Genomic DNA, 22,549 nt, shown 5'->3' with positions numbered 1-22,549 from the left:
TGGTTTTCCACCAATCAAAGGCCTGCCCGGTGAAAATTAGCATGTTAATGTAAGATGAGTGAGCGGCCTCCACGGCGCATGCGCTGAGTGAAGTCAAGTGTAAAGTAAAGACTGCCCGCTACAGCGCGGCCGTGCAGTGCGTTCGGAAATGTGTGCTGTGGTGTGGTTAATGGCCAACGGAATGAAATGCTTGCGGTTGACAAGATTGCTGTCGCCCACAACCGTGCGCTTATTCAGCCGAACGCAGACTAATTCACTAATTCACCCAGAAATCGCTCACATACTCCTTCACCCACCCGTCTGATCACTCACCCACCCACCCAATCATTCGCCCACCCATCTATTTAGTTACCCACTCACCCACCCATCTAAACACTCACCCAATCACTCACTCACTCACTCACCCACCCACCCATCGAATCACTCACCCACCCACTCACCAATTCACCCGCCAGTCTATTCACTCACCCACTCACCCGCCCACCCGTCTATAATCGCTCAAGCACCCACCCGTGCCGGGAATGGTTTGCGCTGAATGCAGTGAGATGTACGAGGCGACCATCGATGTGCTGAGTCCCTCTCTGACGGACGCGAGCATGCGCCTGAGCTACGGCAACGCGCGAGCGCGCATGTCCATGTCGTCGCCCTCGCTCGGCTTCCTGGGCTTCGTGGCCGAGAGGCAGAGCCCGCAGGTGCTGAGTGCGCAGGTGTACGCCCGTGACACGGTGAGCCCCCACCCCCTGCCTCGACACACCCACCAATTCATTCGCTCGGTCCGTGTGTCTGTCCGTCCATCTATCCACCCGTCTGTCTGTCCATCCGTCTGTCAGTCTGTCAGTCCATCCATCCGTCAATCCATATATCTGTCCATTCATCTGTCTGTCTGTCTGTTCGTCGGCCCATCTGTCTTATCAAGCTGCCCATCTGGGCGTCGCTAATTAAACACAATTCCGAGGACGCGCGTGTGTCAGAGAAGCGTTACGGAAACCGCGGACACGCGCAAATGACTGCTACCCTTCGTTTGCGATGGCGATCGCTGAGCGTCTGTGACGCGGCCGTTATTGTGCCGCCGCTGACGGTGATCGCCCCTCGTGCCGTGCGGCGGACAGGCGTCGCCGGAGTCGGACGTGCAGCTGGCGCTGCTGACGCTGTCACTGAACACCCCCGACATCCTGGGCGTGGAGTCGCACTGGAAGGGGGGCATGGCTCACGACGCCGCCTCCCTGGTGCGCCGCAGCGCACCCCGCGCCGCCCGCAGCCTCTACAGCATCGTCGACAAGTACGTCGCCCGGGGAGTCGTCCGGAATACCCTCACACAGAACACCCCCCCCACCCGGAACACCCGCTCACCAGAACACTCCATGCAGAACACAAGGAACACATGAAACACTCCGTACGCAACGCACCGAGCACATGAAACACTCTGAATGCAAAACAAGGAACACCCAACAATTACCAGAACACCCTTCTGCAACATGCGAAGCATTGTGACAATGAATCGGTGCCATGGAAGAGGTGCGTCACTGCCAGTCCGCACCTCCCTTAGCGAAACGAGAACGCCCGCCACGGCGAGTAACGAGTGATCGCCCCTGCCACCCCTCTCCACACGTCCCCCACACCCCAGGTACCACACGGAGCACCTGGGACTCACGCTGGAGGAGTTCCCGTCACGGGCACAGGAGTCGCTCGATGCCTCCAAGGAAAATCTGCGCTCGGCGATCCTCAGGGCCAGGGAAGCGGTGGAGCCCATTCCTGATAGACTACGCAGCCTCATCCAGGAGCTCTTGGGCAAGGTGGGGGTCTTCGCCGAGCAGATGCAACTCAACCTCGTGACCGCCATCCGCAACATCCAGGAGGGCATCCGCCCGTCGCTGCGGCAGCTGGCTAAGAGGGCGTCGGACCTCGTCGTGAGGATCGACGTAGGCCTGAAGGACGGCTTCGAGAAGGCCAGTGAAGCCCTGGAGGTCTTCGCCAAGTGGCTGAAGCAGACGCGGCTTCAGATCGCCAGCTCCAACAAGTACTACACGGTGGAGCGCCTCTTCAGCTCCGCGCTGCAGGTCACCACCGAAGCCGGGGAGGCCATCCTCGAGGCGCTGCGCGTCGCGTACCACAACCTGTACTTGCAGTTGAACCAACTCGAGTTCCGCGAGCCGTTCACGGGCCAACTGGTGAAGGGCTCCGACCTGACGGCGGCGTTGGACAGCTCCATTGGGTACGCGGCGGACCGCGCCGCGCTGGCCTACCAGAGCCTGGACGTGAAGGCCGCGTACCGCGACGCTTACTCCAAGGCTAGCTCCCTCGCGGACGATGCGAAGCGCGCGTACTCCTCTGCCGTCAACTACGACTACGCCGCCGGCGCCTCAAGGGCCATGCTGAGCCTGCGTGACACGGAACAGCTGCGCTACATCCACCACATGACGCAGGAGTTCTTCGTCGTGATCGGCGACGCCGTGAAGGTAGCGCTCGACGAGCTCAACCGCTACTACAACGCCATCGTGGAAACCGCCCGCGCCATTCAGCGCAAGTACCTCGAGGGCACCGCACTGGACTTGAACCTCAAGTACTGGGAGGTGGAGGGGCGCGCGGTGGCGCTCGTCCGGACCGTCCTCGACTACTTCCGCCAGATGGGACCCAAGTACTACCAGGACGGCCTGTCGCTCGTGCAAAAGCTGGCATTCGAGCTGAGCGAGGTCGCCAGCGCCGTCAACCTGGACCGCCCGGAGAAGATGGGCGCCAAGGCGATGGAGCTGTCGGCGCATGCCAAGCGCGCGGTCGAGCGCTTCGTCGTGGCCATCACGGCCAAGCTGGGCGAGGTGTCGGCGAGCGCCGGCGACCGGGTGGTGCGGCTCTCGGCCGAGGCACGCGAGCGAATCCGGGAGGCGTACGAGCGCTTCGCCGAGTCCTACGACGGGCTGATGGAGCGGGCGTCGCGAGCCCTCGACTCGTCCCTCGAGCGCTACGCCGGCCTCGCCCGCTCGCTCGTTGAGTTCCTGCGCCGGCTGCCGCGCGCCGTCTCGGGCGCCCTCGCCGATTACGCGGTGGTGCGGCCCGGTCGTCTGTCGCTCCGGCTGCCCCAGGGCGTCGTGTCGTGGCGCTCGTTCGACGAGCTGCCCCGCCTCAGGGACGAGGCGATGAGCGGCATCAACAGCACGGTGGCCATCGGGCGGCAGATAATCAACGAGCGGCTGGCGCAGACGCGCGCGCTCATCAGCGCCAACCTGGCCGTCCTCGAGAAGACCATGGAGGACGCCATCCCCAAACTGCGCCAGGGAGTGAACGATGCGAAGGTGAGCGACCCCCTCCTCGATCGATACCGTACAGGGATCAGGTGCAGTCCCACCTTTGATTACCAACTATCAGGCGCGCGAAGAGTGCAGTAGCTTGATTCGTACACGAACAAAAGCTGCACCCATGCAGCTTCCGTTCATATACAAATTAATTTACGCATTAACTAGAAACGTGGTTTAATGTACGCGTTTAACACAAAGCTGTAATTGGTACATACTGCCAAATAAAATACAAATTCGACTACCCCATTTGTCATCACGCAAGTCAATGTAAAAATATATAACGAGGTAAATGAACAGCCCTGCAAATGCTCACTCATGCCACTTGCTAATGGGAAAAGCCGGCCGTGCCATGACCGGTCAGACTAGGGTCATCCTGGTCGGGGATAGGGGTGGCTAACTAGTCAACCGTTTTACTGCACACGTCGTCAGCAGTTGGGATGCTCTAGAGAGGGGATTGTGGCCTACTCGTCCACGCCAGCCGGACATCTTGGGAAGATGTGCGAGTCCCCACACTTTATCCCCACCGCACATGACTTGCCAATCGACCAATTGGGGTGCACGCATCTATACGCGCGTAAACATATATATACGTACTGCTGGGTGGGATTCAAGATACTTGCACCATCGGAACCAGCGACCTCTGGCGGTCGTGGCGTTCCCGTTTTGTTCCCTGCGAGCGTGTGTACAGACGATCACTCGTATACCCCTGCCTGCCCCCCGCTTCCCGTCACTCGTTCTCATTCTCCCGTACCCCCGCTTGTCTGTGAACAGGCGATCGTTGACAACGCGCTGTGGTTCGCGATGGACCCCACCGTCTACATAGGCCTGCCCACGCTGGACGACTTTCCCCCGTTCAAAGGTAAACCGCGCGCAAGCGAGCGAGTGGAGGAGCCACAGCGCCGCGTGTGGAGGAGCGTTCCCCATGTGTCCTCAGCCCGGCTCCCATTTGTCTGCGAGCAAAAAAAAATCGACCTGAACGGGTCGGTTCCCCCATCTACGGCAGACCCAGGGCTGGATCTAGGCCTAGGCTAATCGAGCTACAGGCAAGGGCCTCACATTACGAGGGGGCCTCTAAATACGTAAAAACATATACATTTAGTATAATAAAACGAAGTTCAAATGTTCAACAGGTACAAAAGACACTCTAAAAATGTACCAGAATTCCTTCGTTGGGGGCCTCTTCTGCTTGGCGTCGCTTACGGCACCCAGCGATGTCAGAATCCGCCCATGGTCAGATCATGTAGCCTCATCGAGGAACGAGGCTGGGGTGGTGCTTGGAAGGGCGACCGACTGGTGGTGCCCATCGAGGGGTTGTGGGAGACGGCCTGCGAGTTGGCCCGCGAGATGAGGCACGGCGATGTCCTCGGTCTAGGTAATGAAAGATAGAAACAACGTAATCGTTTAAATCTGTTTCTCATCATCCTATCTGCGAACCACCCTTGCCCCATGCATCCCCTCTCCGCCCACCATCAGCGTCGGCCATGGTCTTTGCTGACGGCGACTACATGGTGACGTTCGACGGCCGAGTGGTCGAGACCCCGCAGCTGCCAGGCGGCCGCTGCGCTTTCCTGCTGGCGCACGATTTCCTCGACCAGAACTTCACCCTCGTCAAGCTGCAGGGCTTCATCGCCCTGCGCCTGCCGACCACCGTCCTCTACATGACCTCCGCCGGCGCCGTCTCCGTCGACAGTACGTCGCCGGGAGTCATCGCGGCTTAAGCGGCGCGCGCAATCGCGGAGAGTGGCGGCACAGCGGTTAGCGCGCTTCGCTGCGGAAACCCTGGCGAGGCGAGCCAGTGACAGATATCTGAGCCGGTCCCGAGCCTTCCCCGAGGTCGACTCATCCTTAAATATGTACCCCGGTGTGTAAGCATCAGCGCCGGGGAGATAAAGGTGGGCGTTGGCCTTGGCCACGCCGCTGCCTCCCCCTTGTGCGCCGTGCTAGTTTTAATAGGTGCTCGCTAGCAGCGCTTGATCCAACAGTCTGTGTTGGCTACATGGGGGGATCTTGTCAGCTTTCCGGACCTCACCGTCACCCCAGTTTGGCTACTGGCTGCTCGCCTTGCAATGACACACCACCTGCATTGTCGACATATCGACAATTCGCCCAGAGTCGAACGCGGTAAACTGACACAGGGCCCATAAACGCCCTCCTCCCAGAGAGCTGCAGGATTGGTCGTGAGTCACTGCGATAAGAGCTCGCCTCTGGGGAATACCAACGAGTCACACGACTCTGCGGAAACTTCTCGTCCGTCCGCCTACGTGCGCCGGTCCCTTGCGGTATTCAACATCGCTGCCCCCCCCCCCCACCCCACCCTCTTGCCGCTGGCGCCCGCATACCCCCCGCAGCGCCGTCCAACAAGATCAACATCCCGTACGTTGACGGGTCGTCCGGCGTGAGCGTCACCCGCGAGGGCGACCTCGTGCTGGTGGAGACGAGCGCAGGGGCGAGCGTGCGCATTGACACGGTGCGCCGCACCTTCCTCTTCGAGCTCAGCGGCTGGTACCACGGGCGCACCTTGGGCCTGCTGGGCACCAACGATCACGAGCCGACCACCGACATGATGGTAAGGCGGTGGCCGCGAAAGTGCCCCCCCCCCCCCGCATTAGCCCCTCCTGCCCGAGAGTGGTGTTGTGTCGTTGCTCAAGCGATTTACAGCAGAGACAACCCGCATCAGGCACGGTGTCGTCGAATCGTCAGAAGCTAAGCAGGGGGCTCTGAGCACGGCTCTGTAATTGGATGTTGAGGCCGCCTGGTGATAGCGGGTGTCGTAGGCTCGGGCATCAATGTTAACCAGGAGATGGGTTTCACGTTCATTTTTGTGGGAACCAGGCGATAACTCAAGCGATCGGGAAGGGTCGCAAGCAACAGAATAAAATTCAGCAATGAAGCAAAGTAGAAACCAGGGCAAAGTCAGCCGACGGTACAGGAGATGGTGGTACAGCACTGGGTTTTGTAACGTACAGGACGATGCGCTGCTCGGTGGGAAATCCCGTGAGACATGATGCCGATAGTACGATTGAAATAAAACATAGCGACTGCTACAACAGCTTTTCACAGAGCAACTTTGAAAATAAGTCGTGAACGCAGCGAACGATGACGCATCCACTGTGCTCGCTTTGCAGATCTCGAACGGGTTCCAGGCATCGGACACGGCAGCGTTCTTCTCCTCGTGGGAGATGACGGGAGCGAGCGAGTGTGCCTCGGTGCGCGTCGTCCCATCCTCCCGCCGGCAGCTTTCCTCGCCACGGTGAGACGCTCGACGGAACGACACTCAGCCCGTGCTACCCACCCAAAGACCCATAACCACCCTCCAAAAACGCATGCGACCCACTCAAACTAAAAACATTTATTTGACCAGGTAAGGCTCACTGAGCTATATAATCAAAATACAAAAAATCTGAATATGTATTTATACTGGAGGAATCTGATGAGCTATAAAGTTATTTTTCACAGATGTCACCCACCCAAGCCCGTGCCAGCCATACAAAATCTATGCCACCCACCAAAATCCCACGGCCACCCACTCAAAACCCACAGCCACACACCCAAATCCCACGGCCACCCATCCAAATCCCACGGCCACACATAGAAATCCCACAGCCACCGACCCATATCCCAAGGCCACCAACCAAAATCCCATGGCCACCCACCCATATCCCATAGCCACCCACCCAAATCCCACGGCCACCCACCCAAATCCCATGGCCACCCACCCAAATCCCACGGCCACCCACTCAAATCCCACGCCCACTCATCCAAAAGTCCTACTGCGGCACCGTCTACAACTGTAGGTTATACAAGTGTGTTTACCTCTGTTTGCCGGTGCAGGTGCAAACACCTCCTGGACAAGATGAACACGAGCTCTCCGTTCAACCCCTGCTTCAAAGAGCTAGATCCATCAGAGTTCCTGAGCCTGTGCCAGAAGGGCAGCGACATCTGCCCCACTTCCACCGCCTACCGCATGCTCTGTGAGCAGAAGGGCATCGACCTCTCAAACCCGGATGACTGCGGTGAGTGTCGCCCTTGTCAGGTGCCACACACTTAGTGAGAGACGTCTGCGACTCTCACTGTGGTGGCGGCGGTGTGATTTCCGATTGGGAATGGAAGTTCTCTGACACGCATTGGCTGAATATAGCCGGCTCCCACAGGGCGCGTCCTGTTGTCGTGATGTAGCTCTAGTGTTCGCTCCCACAATTCACTGCGTGTCGTGCTGCAGACGTATTAAAATCAATGGCAGTCACACCGCACTCACGACTTTTGACTTTCATATCTCTGCCCTCGAAGCATCAGCGGACAGTCAAAAGGATCTACACGACGGGAGCCATTTGAGTCTCATTACGCGTGTGACCACCCCCTCCCCCGATCCCCCCCGCAGCTCGCTGCAACAGGAAGAGGCTGCAGGACCTGTGGATGGTAAACGGCGCGCCCAGCGCAGATGTGCTGTTCGTGATCGACCAGAGCAACAAGCTGCAGCAGGCCAAGGTCAAGGGGCTGCTGCAGGCAGTGGATGAAAGCTTCTCCTCGCAGGGCATAAAGGTAAGCAATGGAAACCGGCATAATTTCTCGCTCCCATTTCAAAAGCACTAAACTAAAACTATAAACAACTTGTTTTATTTTACCAGGTAAGGCTCACTGAGATATTAGCTTCTTTTCAGAAGCGACCTGGTCACAAATGATAGCTCAACAAAGTGGATTATGGTCACATAGAAATTTACAGTGGCCAAATAGTCTATACACACGTTGATTCTAAATGTGGAGGGGAAAACCAGAGGACCCGGAGAAAAATCCACACGACCATGGGAAGAACACGCAAACTCCAAATATGCAGCAGGCGTCAGGGTCGGGATCGATCACACGACCTCCTGCATACCGGGCGAGGTAGTTAACATCTCCAAGCCACCGCGGCGCCCCAAGAGCAGCGTGGCTTTCGGCCGAACGGGTACCGCCAGGTGGCAGCAGGCCTGCCCGCCCCGCCGCCCGATCCACCCGACTGCCACCGTGGAACCGCGCGTCGCCCACAATCCGTAGCCAGCGCATCGCCCCGAAGCTCCGCGGCGAGAAGACACGACGTCGCGTAACACCGCAACCCCCTTTCCCCCCTCCCCCGTGACCCCACCTCCCCCCACCCCTCCCCAACCCCGTCGCAGGACGCGCGCTACGGCCTGGTGACGTTCGGTGGCAGGGATAGCGACGGGCGACCCCAGGTGAACGCGGTGCGCGGCGAGGTGTGGACCTCCGCGACCAACATGAAGAGGGCCCTCAGCGGCATGGAGTTCACGGGGGCCAGCGGCACGCCGGCGTACGACGCGCTCGTGGCGGCCGCCGGATACGACTTCCAGCCCGAGGCGGCGCGCCTCGTGGTGCTCGTGGCCGAGTTCGACCAGGTCGGTGCACGTTGCGTGTGTGCACGTTGCGTGTGTGCTTGCGTGTGTACGTGTGCGCGCGTGGAACAGTAGTGTAGCGGTTAGCGTGCTGCGCTACGAACCCAGCGGGCCAGAGTTCGATTCCCGCTCACGGCCAACACCGGTGACGATTATCTGAACCGGTCTTGGGCCTCCCCTCGGTCGACTCAGCCACAAATGAGTACCTGGTGCGGTGTGTAAAGATCGCCACTGGGGAGACAAAGGCGGCCGAGCGTGGCGATTGCCACCCACTCCCTCGTGTGCCGTGCCGGCCTTCATAGGTGCTCGCTAACAGGACTTGCCCCAGCAGTCTGTTAAGGCTATACGGGGGATCTTTGTCTTTGTGTGTGTGACCGGGTTTAATATTTTACTCGTGGTTGAGTGGTAATTGAATTGAACGTGGAGGGGTCACCAGCTGCTCGCACCGATGCTCTCAAAAAAACATGTAATGTATGACTCAAAAGAACATTCGTAATAACCAAGCAATTAATACAATTTCCTAATAACAACTGATTTTTTATTTTACGTGCCATGAAGAAGGGCCCATCGCCTATTATTTTCTTAATTTTGAGGCCAAGAGTGTTAAATGACGAACGCGACCGAGTTTCCCCATGAATTCTCTGCGCCATTTGTGCAGCAAAAATAAAACCGCGTCGCGGGAAAAATCCGACGAAGGAGCGGTCGCCCTAACGAGCGCGTTGCGTGTGGGGGGGGACAGGTGGCATCCTTCCTGTCGTCCGTGGACCTGGCCAACGTCGACCACCTGCTCAAGAGCAACGGCGTCGTGCTGAGCGTGCTCAGCGACTACCGCGCGCTCCGCAAGTCCGGTGGCGCCAAGTCGGCGCTCGTGGGCCTGACCGGCGACGGGCAGCCAATCTCGGGCAAGGGCGGCCCGTGGGCGGGCGGCGATGACGAGGTGGTGCCGCTGCCGCGCGGCGACTACGTCAAGCTCGTCCGCTCCACCAACGGTAACGGGGCCACTGCGGCGCATGTGACGGGACCGCCCGGGTCGGGGGGGGGGAGGTTACCGCGTTGGTTGGGTGGTGGTGGTGGGGGAGCACTTGGGTTGTCGTAGGAATGAGCCGGCGGCCACTGGGATCCGACGTTCGAATGCAGGGTTCAGCCGCCACCTGTGCCGAAAGCGGAATTATAGCGTGACGCTGCGGTGGAAGTTTTCGCGCGAGAGTTCTCCTTCCCCGTGGCGCGCGTGGGTCCGCGTGCGACCGTGCGGTGGGGAGCGGCGGCGCAGTGGTTGGCGCACCGCGGCCACGAAAGCCGGCGAAGCGAGCCACATCAATTCCCTGCTCGCGGCCAATGTCGGTGACGAATATACCCGCACCGGTCTGAGGTCACCTCGAACTTAAATGAGCAGCTGGTGTGGCGGGTAAACACCAGCACTGGGGCGACAAAGGCGGCCGGGCACCACACGCAACCTGTCCCGTCATGTGCCGTGCCAGCCTTAATAGGTGCTAGCTTGTGGCACTTGCCCCAACGGATTTGCTAAAACCGGTAACGGGGGGCGGGGGGGAAAGAGCAGATCTGTATATTGAAAACTCATTTCTTTACAACTGCATTTTGTGTTTAGTTTGTTGTCCTTCCCGCGCACCTCCGATTACCACGGACGGTGCGCGTAAGAAGTTCAACATACGTACATAGAAATACCATCATCACCACCATCAGCTCCGATTAGCTCCGATTAGCACGGTCGGCTCGGTGCGGTGCGAAACAAGTTCAACATACTCACGTGTCATCCATGTGGCTTGCGTGCAGGAGCCGTGTTCAGCGTGGACGCACTGCGCACCGACGTGGACGCCACGGCCGTGGGCCAGGCGATCGCCGGCTACGCGGGCCGCAACGTGGCGCAGCGCAAGGAGTGCTCGTGCGTGCGCAATGAGCACGGCCGCGGCAAGGTGCAGTGCCGCTACGCGTCGTAAGCAAAGGAGGAAGCATTCCCCAACACCGCCGCTGCCACCGCCACCAACGCTGCCACCAACGCAACAACAGAGAGCGACGATGACATCCATCCATTGATAGGCACCTATCCGTTTCCGATAACGAAGAATGCAAAAAAATGAATCGCCGAAAATTTTTGCAAAGCGATTCCCTCGCGAATGAAATGCCGCACCGCACCTTTAGTTTATGGGTTTTCCCCCGGTCGCGAGCTGTCGCGGCCCGTCTCTTCGAGGTTAACCGAGTCTCGCTTCGTCCTAAAATGTTAAATTGTCAACGCGCGATGCCGCACACGCCCGATGAACGCCGACGATGTCACCCCCCCCCCCCCCTCCGCTTGGCGCAGAGAACGCCGCGGCTTTGTACGCAGCTCCGAGGGCGTCGAGGAAAAACAAAAAAATACGAAACGAAAACAGCCGCGTGTCTACATCGCGTGGGGAGCGTTCGACGATCGCCGGGTTGAACGCGGCGTGCAATCGCTGTACGAATTGAACGTGGAAATGCGTACCACCGTGGCCTCCGCCGAGAATTGCAATTGACGAGGCCCTTAAAGTTTGTATCGCGTGAGAGGTTTTTTTCAGGAGGTGCGAGAGATGTAACGGTGGCTTGAAACGTGTTTTGAAGGCCCTGTAAAGAGAGCACGAGGCGGCCCTAAGAGTGCATTCACAAGTTTTCGTGTGTTTGGAAAATGTAAATTTTTTTTGACCATTTTATATATTTTTAGGGCCTAATTCTTGATGGATGACGCGGTCTGTATTCCTAGAGGAGTGTGCGGGAAGTGTTTATGCAAATTATAACAACACAAAAACTGCTGCTTTTAAATTGAAGAATAAAGACGTTTTTAAATAATTACCCGTAAAGGTGTACCTCGTTTAACACACATTTTTAAGACGCAAAAAAAAACAAAATACATCTATTAGAAGCGACACAAACCTTTTACGTCATCAAAAAACAAAAACTCAACACATTTGTCAATGCCACCCTTGTTGTGCCATGAAGAAGGCCCATTGCCCGAAACGTCACCTGTTATAGACTTCATGTCCTTTTAAGGGCACACAGAGTTGTCATTGGCGAGCGTGTTGAGTTGTGATTGTTAATTGTGCGGCGTGCACCTCTGCCAACGCAGCAGCAGCAGCACAAACGTAATTTGCCTTTCTATGTAACCAGATCAGTAATCGAATTACATGTCAATTTAACCTTACAGGTAGTATTAAATAAAGCAAATCTTTGACGAGAAATTTGACGCAAACGACTGGCTCGTGGTTATTTTATGCGCAAGTTCGCGAGCCGGCCCCCGACTAGGCCTAACTTCGTACTGCTCACGGGTGTGACAATGTTCACGACGGCTACACACGAAACGGGTTCCACGCAACCCCCGCCACCCATACTGCACGAGGCGTTCAATCCGGAACGCTCTTCCTGGACATGAGCTTGGTTCTCAACGTCCATCTCGCCCTGTTTGTTCTCGCGGTCGTGCGGTTGGTGATCCACGATCGTAGAAACATATGGCACAGTAACTACGGATTGTTATAACGGATAGGCGTGCCTTGTGTTGTATTCTAGTGGTAGTGCCTTACGCCGATAACCCCCACTCCAAGCCAGCCTGGCGGGGTTACGGAAAATATTTGAGTGGCAAACTCGGCCCGCACCTTCAAATTACGCGGCGTTTCTCAAACTCCCTTCTGGTCGGGTCCTTCGGCGGTGCGGCTTTGATTACCAACTATCAGGTGTGTGAAGTGTGCCGCGGCTTGATGTGTTTTGCACGAGCGGGTCACCAGGATTGGCGAATACGAACAAACTGATGTGCGCGTTTAAACGCAACGCTCGAATTGGTACTGCCAAAATCAAGACAAACTTACGTGTCTCACATCAGAGGCAACCTAAAAATATGAGGTCATGGGGCAGCCCTGAAATTGCCTCCACTGGAGGGAGCTTTGGAGGGCATTTTGGTCTCCTCTTCCAAGCTGAACAGAAGAGGTGGGAAGTAGCCACACTTGATCCCACCACACAAGCGACCTACCGAGTGGTACACTCGGTTCACGGCTAATAATAGTGGATATTTTAACCGGTTCTGGGGCCTCCCCTAGGTCGACTTAGCCTTTAACGGGTACCTGGTGCAGTGTGTAAAACATTACCCATGTGAGACAAAGGCGGCCGGGCGTGGTGTTGGCCACCCTCTTGTGCCGTGCCGGCCTTCATAGACGCTCGCTAACAGCACTTGCCACAACAGTCTGTTGGCGGCTATACGGGGGAACCTTTGTCTTTGTTGTGTACCCAATTGCACTGCTGGGCGGACGATTGTGAACAAGTTCAGAATTTACGCGTTGGTGCGCGTGCAATTTGGGAAACCTTCAAAAGCACAGTCTCCGATCGATAATCAATTAGCTGTCTATTCAATAGAGGTTGTCATGCCGCCGCCACGAAGCCGTTCAGCAGGCGCCCCATCTAAGACCTCGCCACCACCAAGCGACGGAGCCGACCCCGCGTCCCCCTCACCTCACCTCGCACGAACACACCCGCACGCATTCCCCCCCCCCCCATAGAGCTCGTGGGGAGGTCACCTGGCCGACCGGTTTTTATCCGAGAAGCCCTTATCGGGATTAAACTTTCACGGTTTCCGGCGATCAGGGAATTGGACGACCTCCCCCGTGCTACGTGGCGCCGCGGCGCTGCGACCAGCCTTAATATGGTGGGGTCGCGGCATGGGGCATTCGGCCACCGCGGTGGAGGCGCATTTTCCCCCCACACACACCCCCACGGGTCGACGAGACAGGCGGAGGAGGGAGGGGACAGCATGAATAGCGGGACCGCATGGACTCTTGCGCATAGTCATGGAGGGTTGGGAACATTATGCTTGAGCGCACAGGCCCCATTGTTAGGAAGGGTAAGGGAGTAATTAGGATGTACGCCGCCAACGCCGCTCACTGATTAGCATATCAAAAGCGCCGGAACCGCCGTGCGCGGGCTCGAGGTGCACGAGCCCATTGTTCAGCGCAGCCTCCCTTTGATGTAGGGAGGATAAATAGTGGGGCAAAAAGGGGAAATAGCTCTCTTACTCCAGCGCAAGGCGACGAGACACAGCTCCAGCCAGCGACCCGGACGTCCGTGCGACGCACCGAGGTACGCTGTTAGCACAAGGATCAGCGGACCGCCGTGGACACTTAACAGTGAGTAAGAAGGTGAATTAGAATCATAGCAGATAAATCGGGAATAGGTATAGAGGTATCAGCGTAGGCCAGCCTCGTCGACTCACTGATTTAACATCTAGTTCCAGGTAGCGGATAATAAATCATTAATAGCTGATCGTGGCCTCGTGTGATCTCGTGTTATAAGTGTGAACGCGTGTGGTACTGTGTATGCGTAAGCTCGCGGCGTGCGTAATCAGCGTACTCCAGGTGCGCGATCATAACGTGAGCGGCGAGCGCGGCGCAGAGCGGCGCAAGAGTGGGTATCGCGTGTGGAGCTGTAGGCGTGTGTGGGCGCACGTTCACGACGTGTATAATACAGGTGCGCGATCCTAGCGTGAGTGGTCAGGGTTGAGTGAGTGCCGCGCGGAGCTGTGTGTGGGTGTGCGCGTACGTAATTAAACATGCCTACTACGCGGACCCGCGGGGGAGGAGAATCCTGGAGCGACGGCTCTCATCCCATGGGTGAAGAACGCAGCAGCGGTTCGCCTAGCAGCGAGGGGGCGAGTAATGAGGTTAACCCGGCCGTTAGGGGTACCGAGGGAGGGATCTCGGGGGCTAGCGACCCCCACTGAGCCAGGCGGTCAACAGCATCAGCCAGAAGCTCACGTCCATGGACTACCCGGCCTTCATCAAGAGTCTCAACGAGCTCCTGAAGGTTGCCCTGGAGCATGTCGAGAGCTTTGACTATAACCAGTTCGTGGTCACGGCCAACTTGTGGCTTCGGGAGCAGACGGCGATGGTGAACAACAAACTGCAGGAGTTCAACATCCCTGAGAGAGTGCAGCAACTGAGAGAGCGAGTGAACACGGTGTCCAGTTACCTCTCCGGCTACATGCAATCGTTCTCCATGCGTGACGTGGAGGCCTATGTCACTGACTGTGTCTCAGCGCTCTTTGAGAAACCCGCCGTTCGCCAGGTGGCTAACTGGGTCCTGGAGTACGTCGAGTACGTCCGTCTTAGGATGGAGGAGACCGACATCCAAGCTGAGATGCAGAAGTTCTGGAAGGGAGCCACCGCCTCCATCTCGGACGTCGCCCGCTCCATCGCCGAGTTCGACATCAACGCGGCGGTGACAGATGCGGTCGAGCAGCTCAACACCCTGGCCGTGAGCCTGGACATCCAGGAGGTCATCCAGAAAATCCTCCGCTACCTCGAGGAAGGCTTCATCATCCCGCGGTTCAAGCTCTTCGGACACGTGTTCCACAGGACCGAAGTAAGCCTCAGGGCCCTGCGCAGGATGCAGATCTCGACATATATCTACACGCCGCCGCTCTTCGTGCCATTCACCAGCCTTTACCTCTCGCCGGACCTCATCGACCTGAAGACGCTGTCTTCCATCGAGATGCCGACTCGCATCTCCTTACCGGCCTTCACCTTCCTGGGCAAGTTCCATGTCGAGCCGATCACCATCGACTTTCAGAAAATCAAGCAGCAAATCATCGAGTTCCTCGACAAAATCCGCAACATGGACATGGCCACGGTCCACAGGGCAATCCAAGATTCCACGGCACAGATGGGAGAGCTGACGCTCAATGACATCCCCTTCGAGAAGTACCTGGTGGTGCCAGAATTCCGTTTCCCTGAAATCAGTATGCCAGAGTTCAACTTGCCCCAGCTGAACCTGGACGACATCAAGTTCATCAAGATGCCCGAGTTCCAGCTGCCACGCATCCCTCACGAGATGCAGCTGCCAGCACTGGGCAAGCTGAACGCCAACCTCAAGGTCATGTCGCCATTCTACACGCTCACTGCGACCGCGGGACTCCACAACTCCACAGAAGTGTACGGTTCGCCGGCCCTGCGCTCGTTTGCCAACGCGCAGGCTACATCCACGTCGAGCCTCCTTGCGTTTGCCGTGAGCACGGAGGCACGGCTCTCCGCACCGCGGCTCCAGCGGCTGGAGCTGAGCGCCAATGCCAAGCTGACGCATGACCTCTGCGGCCTGACGCACAGCTCGGACGTGACCGTCGACCGCTCGGGAGCGACGGCCCAGTTCAACACGCAGGCATCGGCTAAGTCGGCACCCTACACCGGCGAGGCGAACTCTGTGGTGACCTTCACGCTGAACCGCGCCGTCACCTGGGAGGCAACGGGCAGCTACCGCCACGTTCTGGACGTGCCCGCGGCGGACACCGCCGGCTCGATGAATGTGCGGAGCACGGCGAAGCTCATGGTGCAGGGGACGAAGCTGGAGGCAGACGTGGTGACGACGGGCGAGGCGCAGGGCACGGTGTACGGCGCATCCCATGAGGGCACGCACAAGGCGGAGGCGCGGCTGCGCGTCGACGGCGCGGTGCTGCTGCTCTCCGGCAAGGTGGACTCGGTGGAAAAGTTCGGCTCGCTCAAGCACGAGGCGACCCTCGAGGTGGTGCCATTCGACCGCGTGGTGTACGCACACAACGGCGACACCGTGCTGACTGGCGTGGGGCGTGGCAGCGTGCAGGTGAATGCCAAGGTGCAGGGCCTGCGGGTCGACGTGACCGTCCGCCACTCGGCTGTTGGCACCAAGCTGACGTCCGGCAAGATGACGAGCGCGACGACGTTCCATGCCGAGCCTTTCCAGCTGCTGCTCACCTCCAATACGTTGGGCGGTGGGAAGCTGCAGCTGCCGCTGCGCCTCACCGCTAAGGTCGAGGTGGTCAACAACTTCACGGTGTCACTGGCACCGGATGCGCAGCATGCCGACTGGACGTTCGGCAGCGACTTCAACCAGTACCGCTACCTCCACGACGCGTCGGTCGACAACAACGCGGAGCGCGCTGGGGCACGCATCTCCGTCAGTGGCAATGCCAACCTGGAGTTCCTCCGCAAAGAGGTCAGCCTCCCGTCCGTCCTCCTGCCGTACACCAACTACCGCACGCCCGAGGTGCGCAACTTCCAGATCTGGGAGCGCACAGGCCTGGGGGCGCTGCTTAGGACGCCGCAGCAAACGCTTAATGTGACCGCGCAGCTGCAGTACGCCAAGAACAAGGAGTGGCACACGGTGCGCCTGCCGTTTGTGCCAGCGCTGCATTATGCTGTCGAGCGCTCCCGCCATGTTGCCAACGCGGCATTTGAGCGCTACCGCGACGCGACGCTACAATGGGCACGCGAGGCCTACGACGAGACACGCGCGATGGGCGCCGACAACGTGCCGAAGCGATTCACCGTGCCAGGTTTCACCGTGCCACTGCTCAACATGGAGGTGTCGCCCTACACGGTAGAGCTCCCGGACATGAGCATCCTGGTTGCGCAGTCGTACCGCACCCCGCGTGTCTACCTGCCCCTCGTCGGCTACCGCGTGCCATCGTACGAGCTGTCGCTGCCCAGGGTGAACCTACCTCCAATGAAGATCCCCGGGGCGCTACGCCGGCTATCCCTACCGGAGATCAGCCTGCGCACGCTTCCGACGGCGCTGCACCTGCCGGCCATGGGCAACCTGACGTACGACTTCACCTTCCGGTGCTCTGCCATCGCCGTCGCCATCAACTCGGGCGTCTACAACCAGAGCGACATCGTCGCCAAGCTGTCGGCGTCGTCCGCGTCGGAGCACACCATCCTGAATGGCGAGCTGAGCGCCGCGGCGACGCTGTCGCGCAAGCGCGGCATCAAGCTATCGACGGTGCTCGCGCTCTCCCACCGTGCGGCGCAGGTTTCCCACAGCGGCGTCGCCGTGGTGAATAAGCGCGTCGGCGAGCTCACATCTGACACGGCGGTGAAGGTGGACATGCCGTACCTGCGCGTCGATTTCAAGCAGGCGGTGAATGCCAGCACGAGGCAGCGGCCACATGTGCGAGTGCGCCACGTGCTCTCCTACAAGGTGACGGCGCTCGAGCTGGAGGCGGACCTGAGTGGCAGGCTGGAGCACAATGGCACGGCGGAGGTGGCGTGGCTCAGCCTCTCGCTCGACTCGAACTTTGCCGGCGCGACGCAGTTCAAGCAGAGCTCATCGGCGAACGCCTTCTCCTGCAAGTTGGACAACATGGCCAACCTGTACGTGGACCAGCGCGGCGTGCGCTCAGCCCTGCGCAACGAGGCGCAGAGCAAGGCGTCGCATGCCTCGGGACTCGCGTGGGACGTCAGCGGCAAGCAGGAAGCTGATCTGGAGATGTCGCCGCTGCGGCTCTACGCCATCGCCAAGCACATGGGGCGCAACCAGCTGCGTGGCGCCGGCGCCTTCAGCACGCAGGGCACGCAGACCACCGAGGCGCGTCTCGAGTTCGTGCAGTGGGAACTCAAGGGCCTCGCCAAGGGCGAGGCAAGCCAGGGCAGCAGCCTGATGCCCAAGGCCGCCTCCAAGCAGTCCCTGAGCCTGGCCGTGAGCGCAGAGAAGCAGCAGCTGGCGTGGACGGGCGAGGCACAGCTGGGCAGCGTCGCGTACGCACACGAGGCAGCGCTCTCCAACGAGCGTGCACGCGCACGCTGCAGCTTCGACGCGTCACTGCAGGGCCACGCCGCCTTCCTCAAGGGTGTCATGCTGCCCGTGTACGGCCGCAGCCTGTGGGATGTGCTCAAGATGGACGTGACGACAAAGACCCGTGACGTGCAGGTGCTCCGGGCCGCCTCGTCGGTGGAGTACACCAAGAACCTCAACGGCTACGTGCTGGCGCTGCCTGTGATGTCTGAGGGCAACGGCTACAAGGTCAGCATCCCGGAGATTCGCCTGAGGGTGCCCGAGTTCGTAAAGCAGATACCGGCGGCCATCCAGGCCGTGCTGAGGGACGTGTTCGACAGTGTAGTCGCCGGACCGCCCATGTTCATCAACATCCCAGCGTTCCGCGTGCCATTCATCGAGATGTCCCTTGGGCCATACACGATCGACATCGACAACCTGGCGGCGCTGTTCGACTTCCCCGAGGAATTCACGGTGCCCACATTCCGCGTGCCCCTCTTTGACGTGTATGTGCCCGCGTACACGGTGCGCCTGTGGGACATCACCTTGCCCACTGTGTTCGTGACGCAGTCATTCCGAGTGCCATTCACTAGCATCGTGGTGCCACCGTACAGAGTTGACCTGCGCAACATCCAGGTGCCGAAGATGCTCCGAGTGCCCTCCTTCGCGTTCGAATTACCCGCGCTGCCCAGAATACCGATGCCCCAGCTGGACGTGACTCTCGAGTACGTGGCCATGGAGGACTACAAGGTGCCCTACTTTCAGCTCATCGTGCCCGCCTTCCGTGTGGAAATCCAGAGCTTCACGCTGCCCAAGGAGCTCAAAATCCCGGCATTCTCGTTCCTCGGCCTGGACTCCCCAAACTACGTGCTCAGGCTTGACGACGTGTTTTCGTACGTCGCCAACTTCGAGCTGCCGACCCTCACGCTGCCGGCCGTGAGCATGGAGGTGCCGGCCCTGCGGCTGGCACTGCCCACGGTGGTGACGCTGCCGGCGTTCGGCAGCCTCGTCGGCAGCGCCAAGGTGCAGTCGCCGGTCTACAACGTGACGTGTTCGTACAGCTCGTTCGCCGGAGAGGACCCCGACGCATTGCTCATCATCGACGCCACGGCCAGCTCCACGCTGCGCTTCCTGGAGTTCGACGTGGATGGTGAGGAGGAGGAGGAGCGGCGGTCGAGCGGCGGTGGATTTGAGCGGCACGCACCGCCGCACGTCCAGCACAAATCCCGTCGTCGCTTTCACACCGTATTGCAATCAAGCCAATGTGGAAATACGTAACAGGGTCAAGGCACAACCCCTGCAGTTGCTCGCTCATGCCACTGCTGGTGGAAGGGGCCTCCACTGGAGTGGTGTTTTTCAAAATAGTTATAGCACCGTGGACCACTCGGCAGAGTTAAACATTTCACCTGACCACCCAGCCACCCCCCACCCAGCACCCCTGGTGGCAAAACGCATTCACTTCTCTCTCTCAATACCAGGAATGCTAAATGATTCATCTTACCAGAACGTATTAAAAAAAAACATTTTAAACGCATCTACAGGTATAAGGTTTTTTTTAGGGCATTTAGATCTTAGGGTTAAGGTAGTTTAATCCGGATAGTTTACCTTTTTTAATATCACAAGTAAAAATATTAATTAACGTCTGAAACAAAAAGTATAATAAATGTTTCGATTTAAAGCTTTCGTGACTGCAGGGATTCATATTCTTGGTTCTTTCACGACGTTTCGGCCACAACGCAAGCAGCCGTCCTCAGGTGAAGAACAGGTCTGTCGGAAAGACAGCGTCTATAATAAATGTATTGTACCTTTGGTATATAAAAAATACGAATGGTCATTTCCCGCGCGCTCCGATTAGAATGGTTGGCTACGTACGATGCGGAAGAAGTTTCACCATACGTACGGTGTCGTAGTCAGTCGTAGTCAATCTGCCACTGGATGAAGGCCTCCCAACGAAGCAGCCACCATCGATCGTTGCGACATGCCCCCTGTCAGGGAGGCGTCGCTGATGCATCTTTCACAATGTATTTTTTTCTGCCGTTTGCAGTCAAGTCCAAGATCTCGCCCAAGGAGGACGGCAGTGAGATGAGAACTCAAGCGAGCCTCTCCCACCCCGAGCTCACCGTAGAGTTGCTGGAAGTCCTGACCTTTTCTGACAGCGAAACCAGGTTTGACGCCGCACGGTTTCTCCCGGCCGCACGTTGAAAGTGTAAAGGCTATATTCTTTGGGTGTTACGGTAAAGTCACGTAGATAAGTTCAAAGAAAATAACAAATAAACTCCTTTAAAAAAGTTTTTTTTTAACAACGGTTTTATCAACAACTTCGTTTAACTCGTGGTCGAGAAGTACCTCAATGGCGCCTGAGACACGCGGCGCTTGCTTTTTGTGCGAGCCGATTCCACAGTTTAGGGACCGCGGCGTTTTTGACCTACACACAAATATGTATAAATGATAAGGCGTCCATACTAAATATGAATTGCTTTACATTGATTAATTGATGCCGAGTTTGATACTGGCATGCATTGTCACCGGATCTGAGTACGCGTGCAAAATGTGGAATTGATTGGGCAACGAGAAGTGGACGAAATTTTTATTACAAGATTTGACCACGACAGAGGAATCAAGTTAAGTAAAACCGTTGAAAAACTACGACGTTTCTATCGCAACACAAGCGGTCGTCATCAGGAAAAGGGGGTTAGCTTCTAAAGGTTTGAAATGAGCGTAGCCCAAATTTCAGCAGCTAATGTAAGTGGTGGGTAGCAACCACGATGGTGGTTGGTTTTCCACCAATCAAAGGCCTGCCCGGTGAAAATTAGCATGTTAATGTAAGATGAGTGAGCGGCCTCCACGGCGCATGCGCTGAGTGAAGTCAAGTGTAAAGTAAAGACTGCCCGCTACAGCGCGGCCGTGCAGTGCGTTCGGAAATGTGTGCTGTGGTGTGGTTAATGGCCAACGGAATGAAATGCTTGCGGTTGACAAGATTGCTGTCGCCCACAACCGTGCGCTTATTCAGCCGAACGCAGACTAATTCACTAATTCACCCAGAAATCGCTCACATACTCCTTCACCCACCCGTCTGATCACTCACCCACCCACCCAATCATTCGCCCACCCATCTATTTAGTTACCCACTCACCCACCCATCTAAACACTCACCCAATCACTCACTCACTCACTCACCCACCCACCCATCGAATCACTCACCCACCCACTCACCAATTCACCCGCCAGTCTATTCACTCACCCACTCACCCGCCCACCCGTCTATAATCGCTCAAGCACCCACCCGTGCCGGGAATGGTTTGCGCTGAATGCAGTGAGATGTACGAGGCGACCATCGATGTGCTGAGTCCCTCTCTGACGGACGCGAGCATGCGCCTGAGCTACGGCAACGCGCGAGCGCGCATGTCCATGTCGTCGCCCTCGCTCGGCTTCCTGGGCTTCGTGGCCGAGAGGCAAAGCCCGCAGGTGCTGAGTGCGCAGGTGTACGCCCGTGACACGGTGAGCCCCCACCCCCTGCCTCGACACACCCACCAATTCATTCGCTCGGTCCGTGTGTCTGTCCGTCCATCTATCCACCCGTCTGTCTGTCCATCCGTCTGTCAGTCTGTCAGTCCATCCATCCGTCAATCCATATATCTGTCCATTCATCTGTCTGTCTGTCTGTTCGTCGGCCCATCTGTCTTATCAAGCTGCCCATCTGGGCGTCGCTAATTAAACACAATTCCGAGGACGCGCGTGTGTCAGAGAAGCGTTACGGAAACCGCGGACACGCGCAAATGACTGCTACCCTTCGTTTGCGATGGCGATCGCTGAGCGTCTGTGACGCGGCCGTTATTGTGCCGCCGCTGACGGTGATCGCCCCTCGTGCCGTGCGGCGGACAGGCGTCGCCGGAGTCGGACGTGCAGCTGGCGCTGCTGACGCTGTCACTGAACACCCCCGACATCCTGGGCGTGGAGTCGCACTGGAAGGGGGGCATGGCTCACGACGCCGCCTCCCTGGTGCGCCGCAGCGCACCCCGCGCCGCCCGCAGCCTCTACAGCATCGTCGACAAGTACGTCACCCGGGGAGTCGTCCGGAATACCCTCACACAGAACACCCCCCCCACCCGGAACACCCGCTCACCAGAACACTCCATGCAGAACACAAGGAACACATGAAACACTCCGTACGCAACGCACCGAGCACATGAAACACTCTGAATGCAAAACAAGGAACACCCAACAATTACCAGAACACCCTTCTGCAACATGCGAAGCATTGTGACAATGAATCGGTGCCATGGAAGAGGTGCGTCACTGCCAGTCCGCACCTCCCTTAGCGAAACGAGAACGCCCGCAGCTCGC

At 58.0% G+C, this 22,549-nt stretch overlaps 1 protein-coding gene across 1 annotated transcript in view; it reads left to right on the top strand.

The window, feature by feature from the left end:
* APOB (apolipoprotein B) overlaps nt 1–11,873 on the top strand; it is a 48,297-nt gene extending 36,424 nt beyond the window's left edge. The window contains exons 29-40 of the mRNA XM_078866396.1: nt 542–725; nt 1,110–1,279; nt 1,625–3,287; nt 4,062–4,149; nt 4,764–4,979; nt 5,639–5,856; nt 6,416–6,540; nt 7,122–7,303; nt 7,669–7,829; nt 8,441–8,677; nt 9,414–9,663; nt 10,466–11,873. Of these exons, the coding sequence (XP_078722522.1) occupies nt 542–725; nt 1,110–1,279; nt 1,625–3,287; nt 4,062–4,149; nt 4,764–4,979; nt 5,639–5,856; nt 6,416–6,540; nt 7,122–7,303; nt 7,669–7,829; nt 8,441–8,677; nt 9,414–9,663; nt 10,466–10,629 (3,658 nt within the window). The 3' untranslated portion in view covers nt 10,630–11,873. The remainder of the gene's footprint in view (nt 1–541; nt 726–1,109; nt 1,280–1,624; nt 3,288–4,061; nt 4,150–4,763; nt 4,980–5,638; nt 5,857–6,415; nt 6,541–7,121; nt 7,304–7,668; nt 7,830–8,440; nt 8,678–9,413; nt 9,664–10,465) is intronic.
* The last annotated feature ends 10,676 nt before the right edge of the window (nt 11,874–22,549 follow it).

The sequence above is a fragment of the Lampetra fluviatilis genome, chromosome 22 (genome assembly GCF_964198595.1).
Source record: "Lampetra fluviatilis chromosome 22, kcLamFluv1.1, whole genome shotgun sequence".
NCBI classification, from domain to species: domain Eukaryota; kingdom Metazoa; phylum Chordata; class Hyperoartia; order Petromyzontiformes; family Petromyzontidae; genus Lampetra; species Lampetra fluviatilis.
Note: the sequence above shows the minus strand (reverse complement) of the source record. Positions and strands in the feature narration are given on the sequence as shown.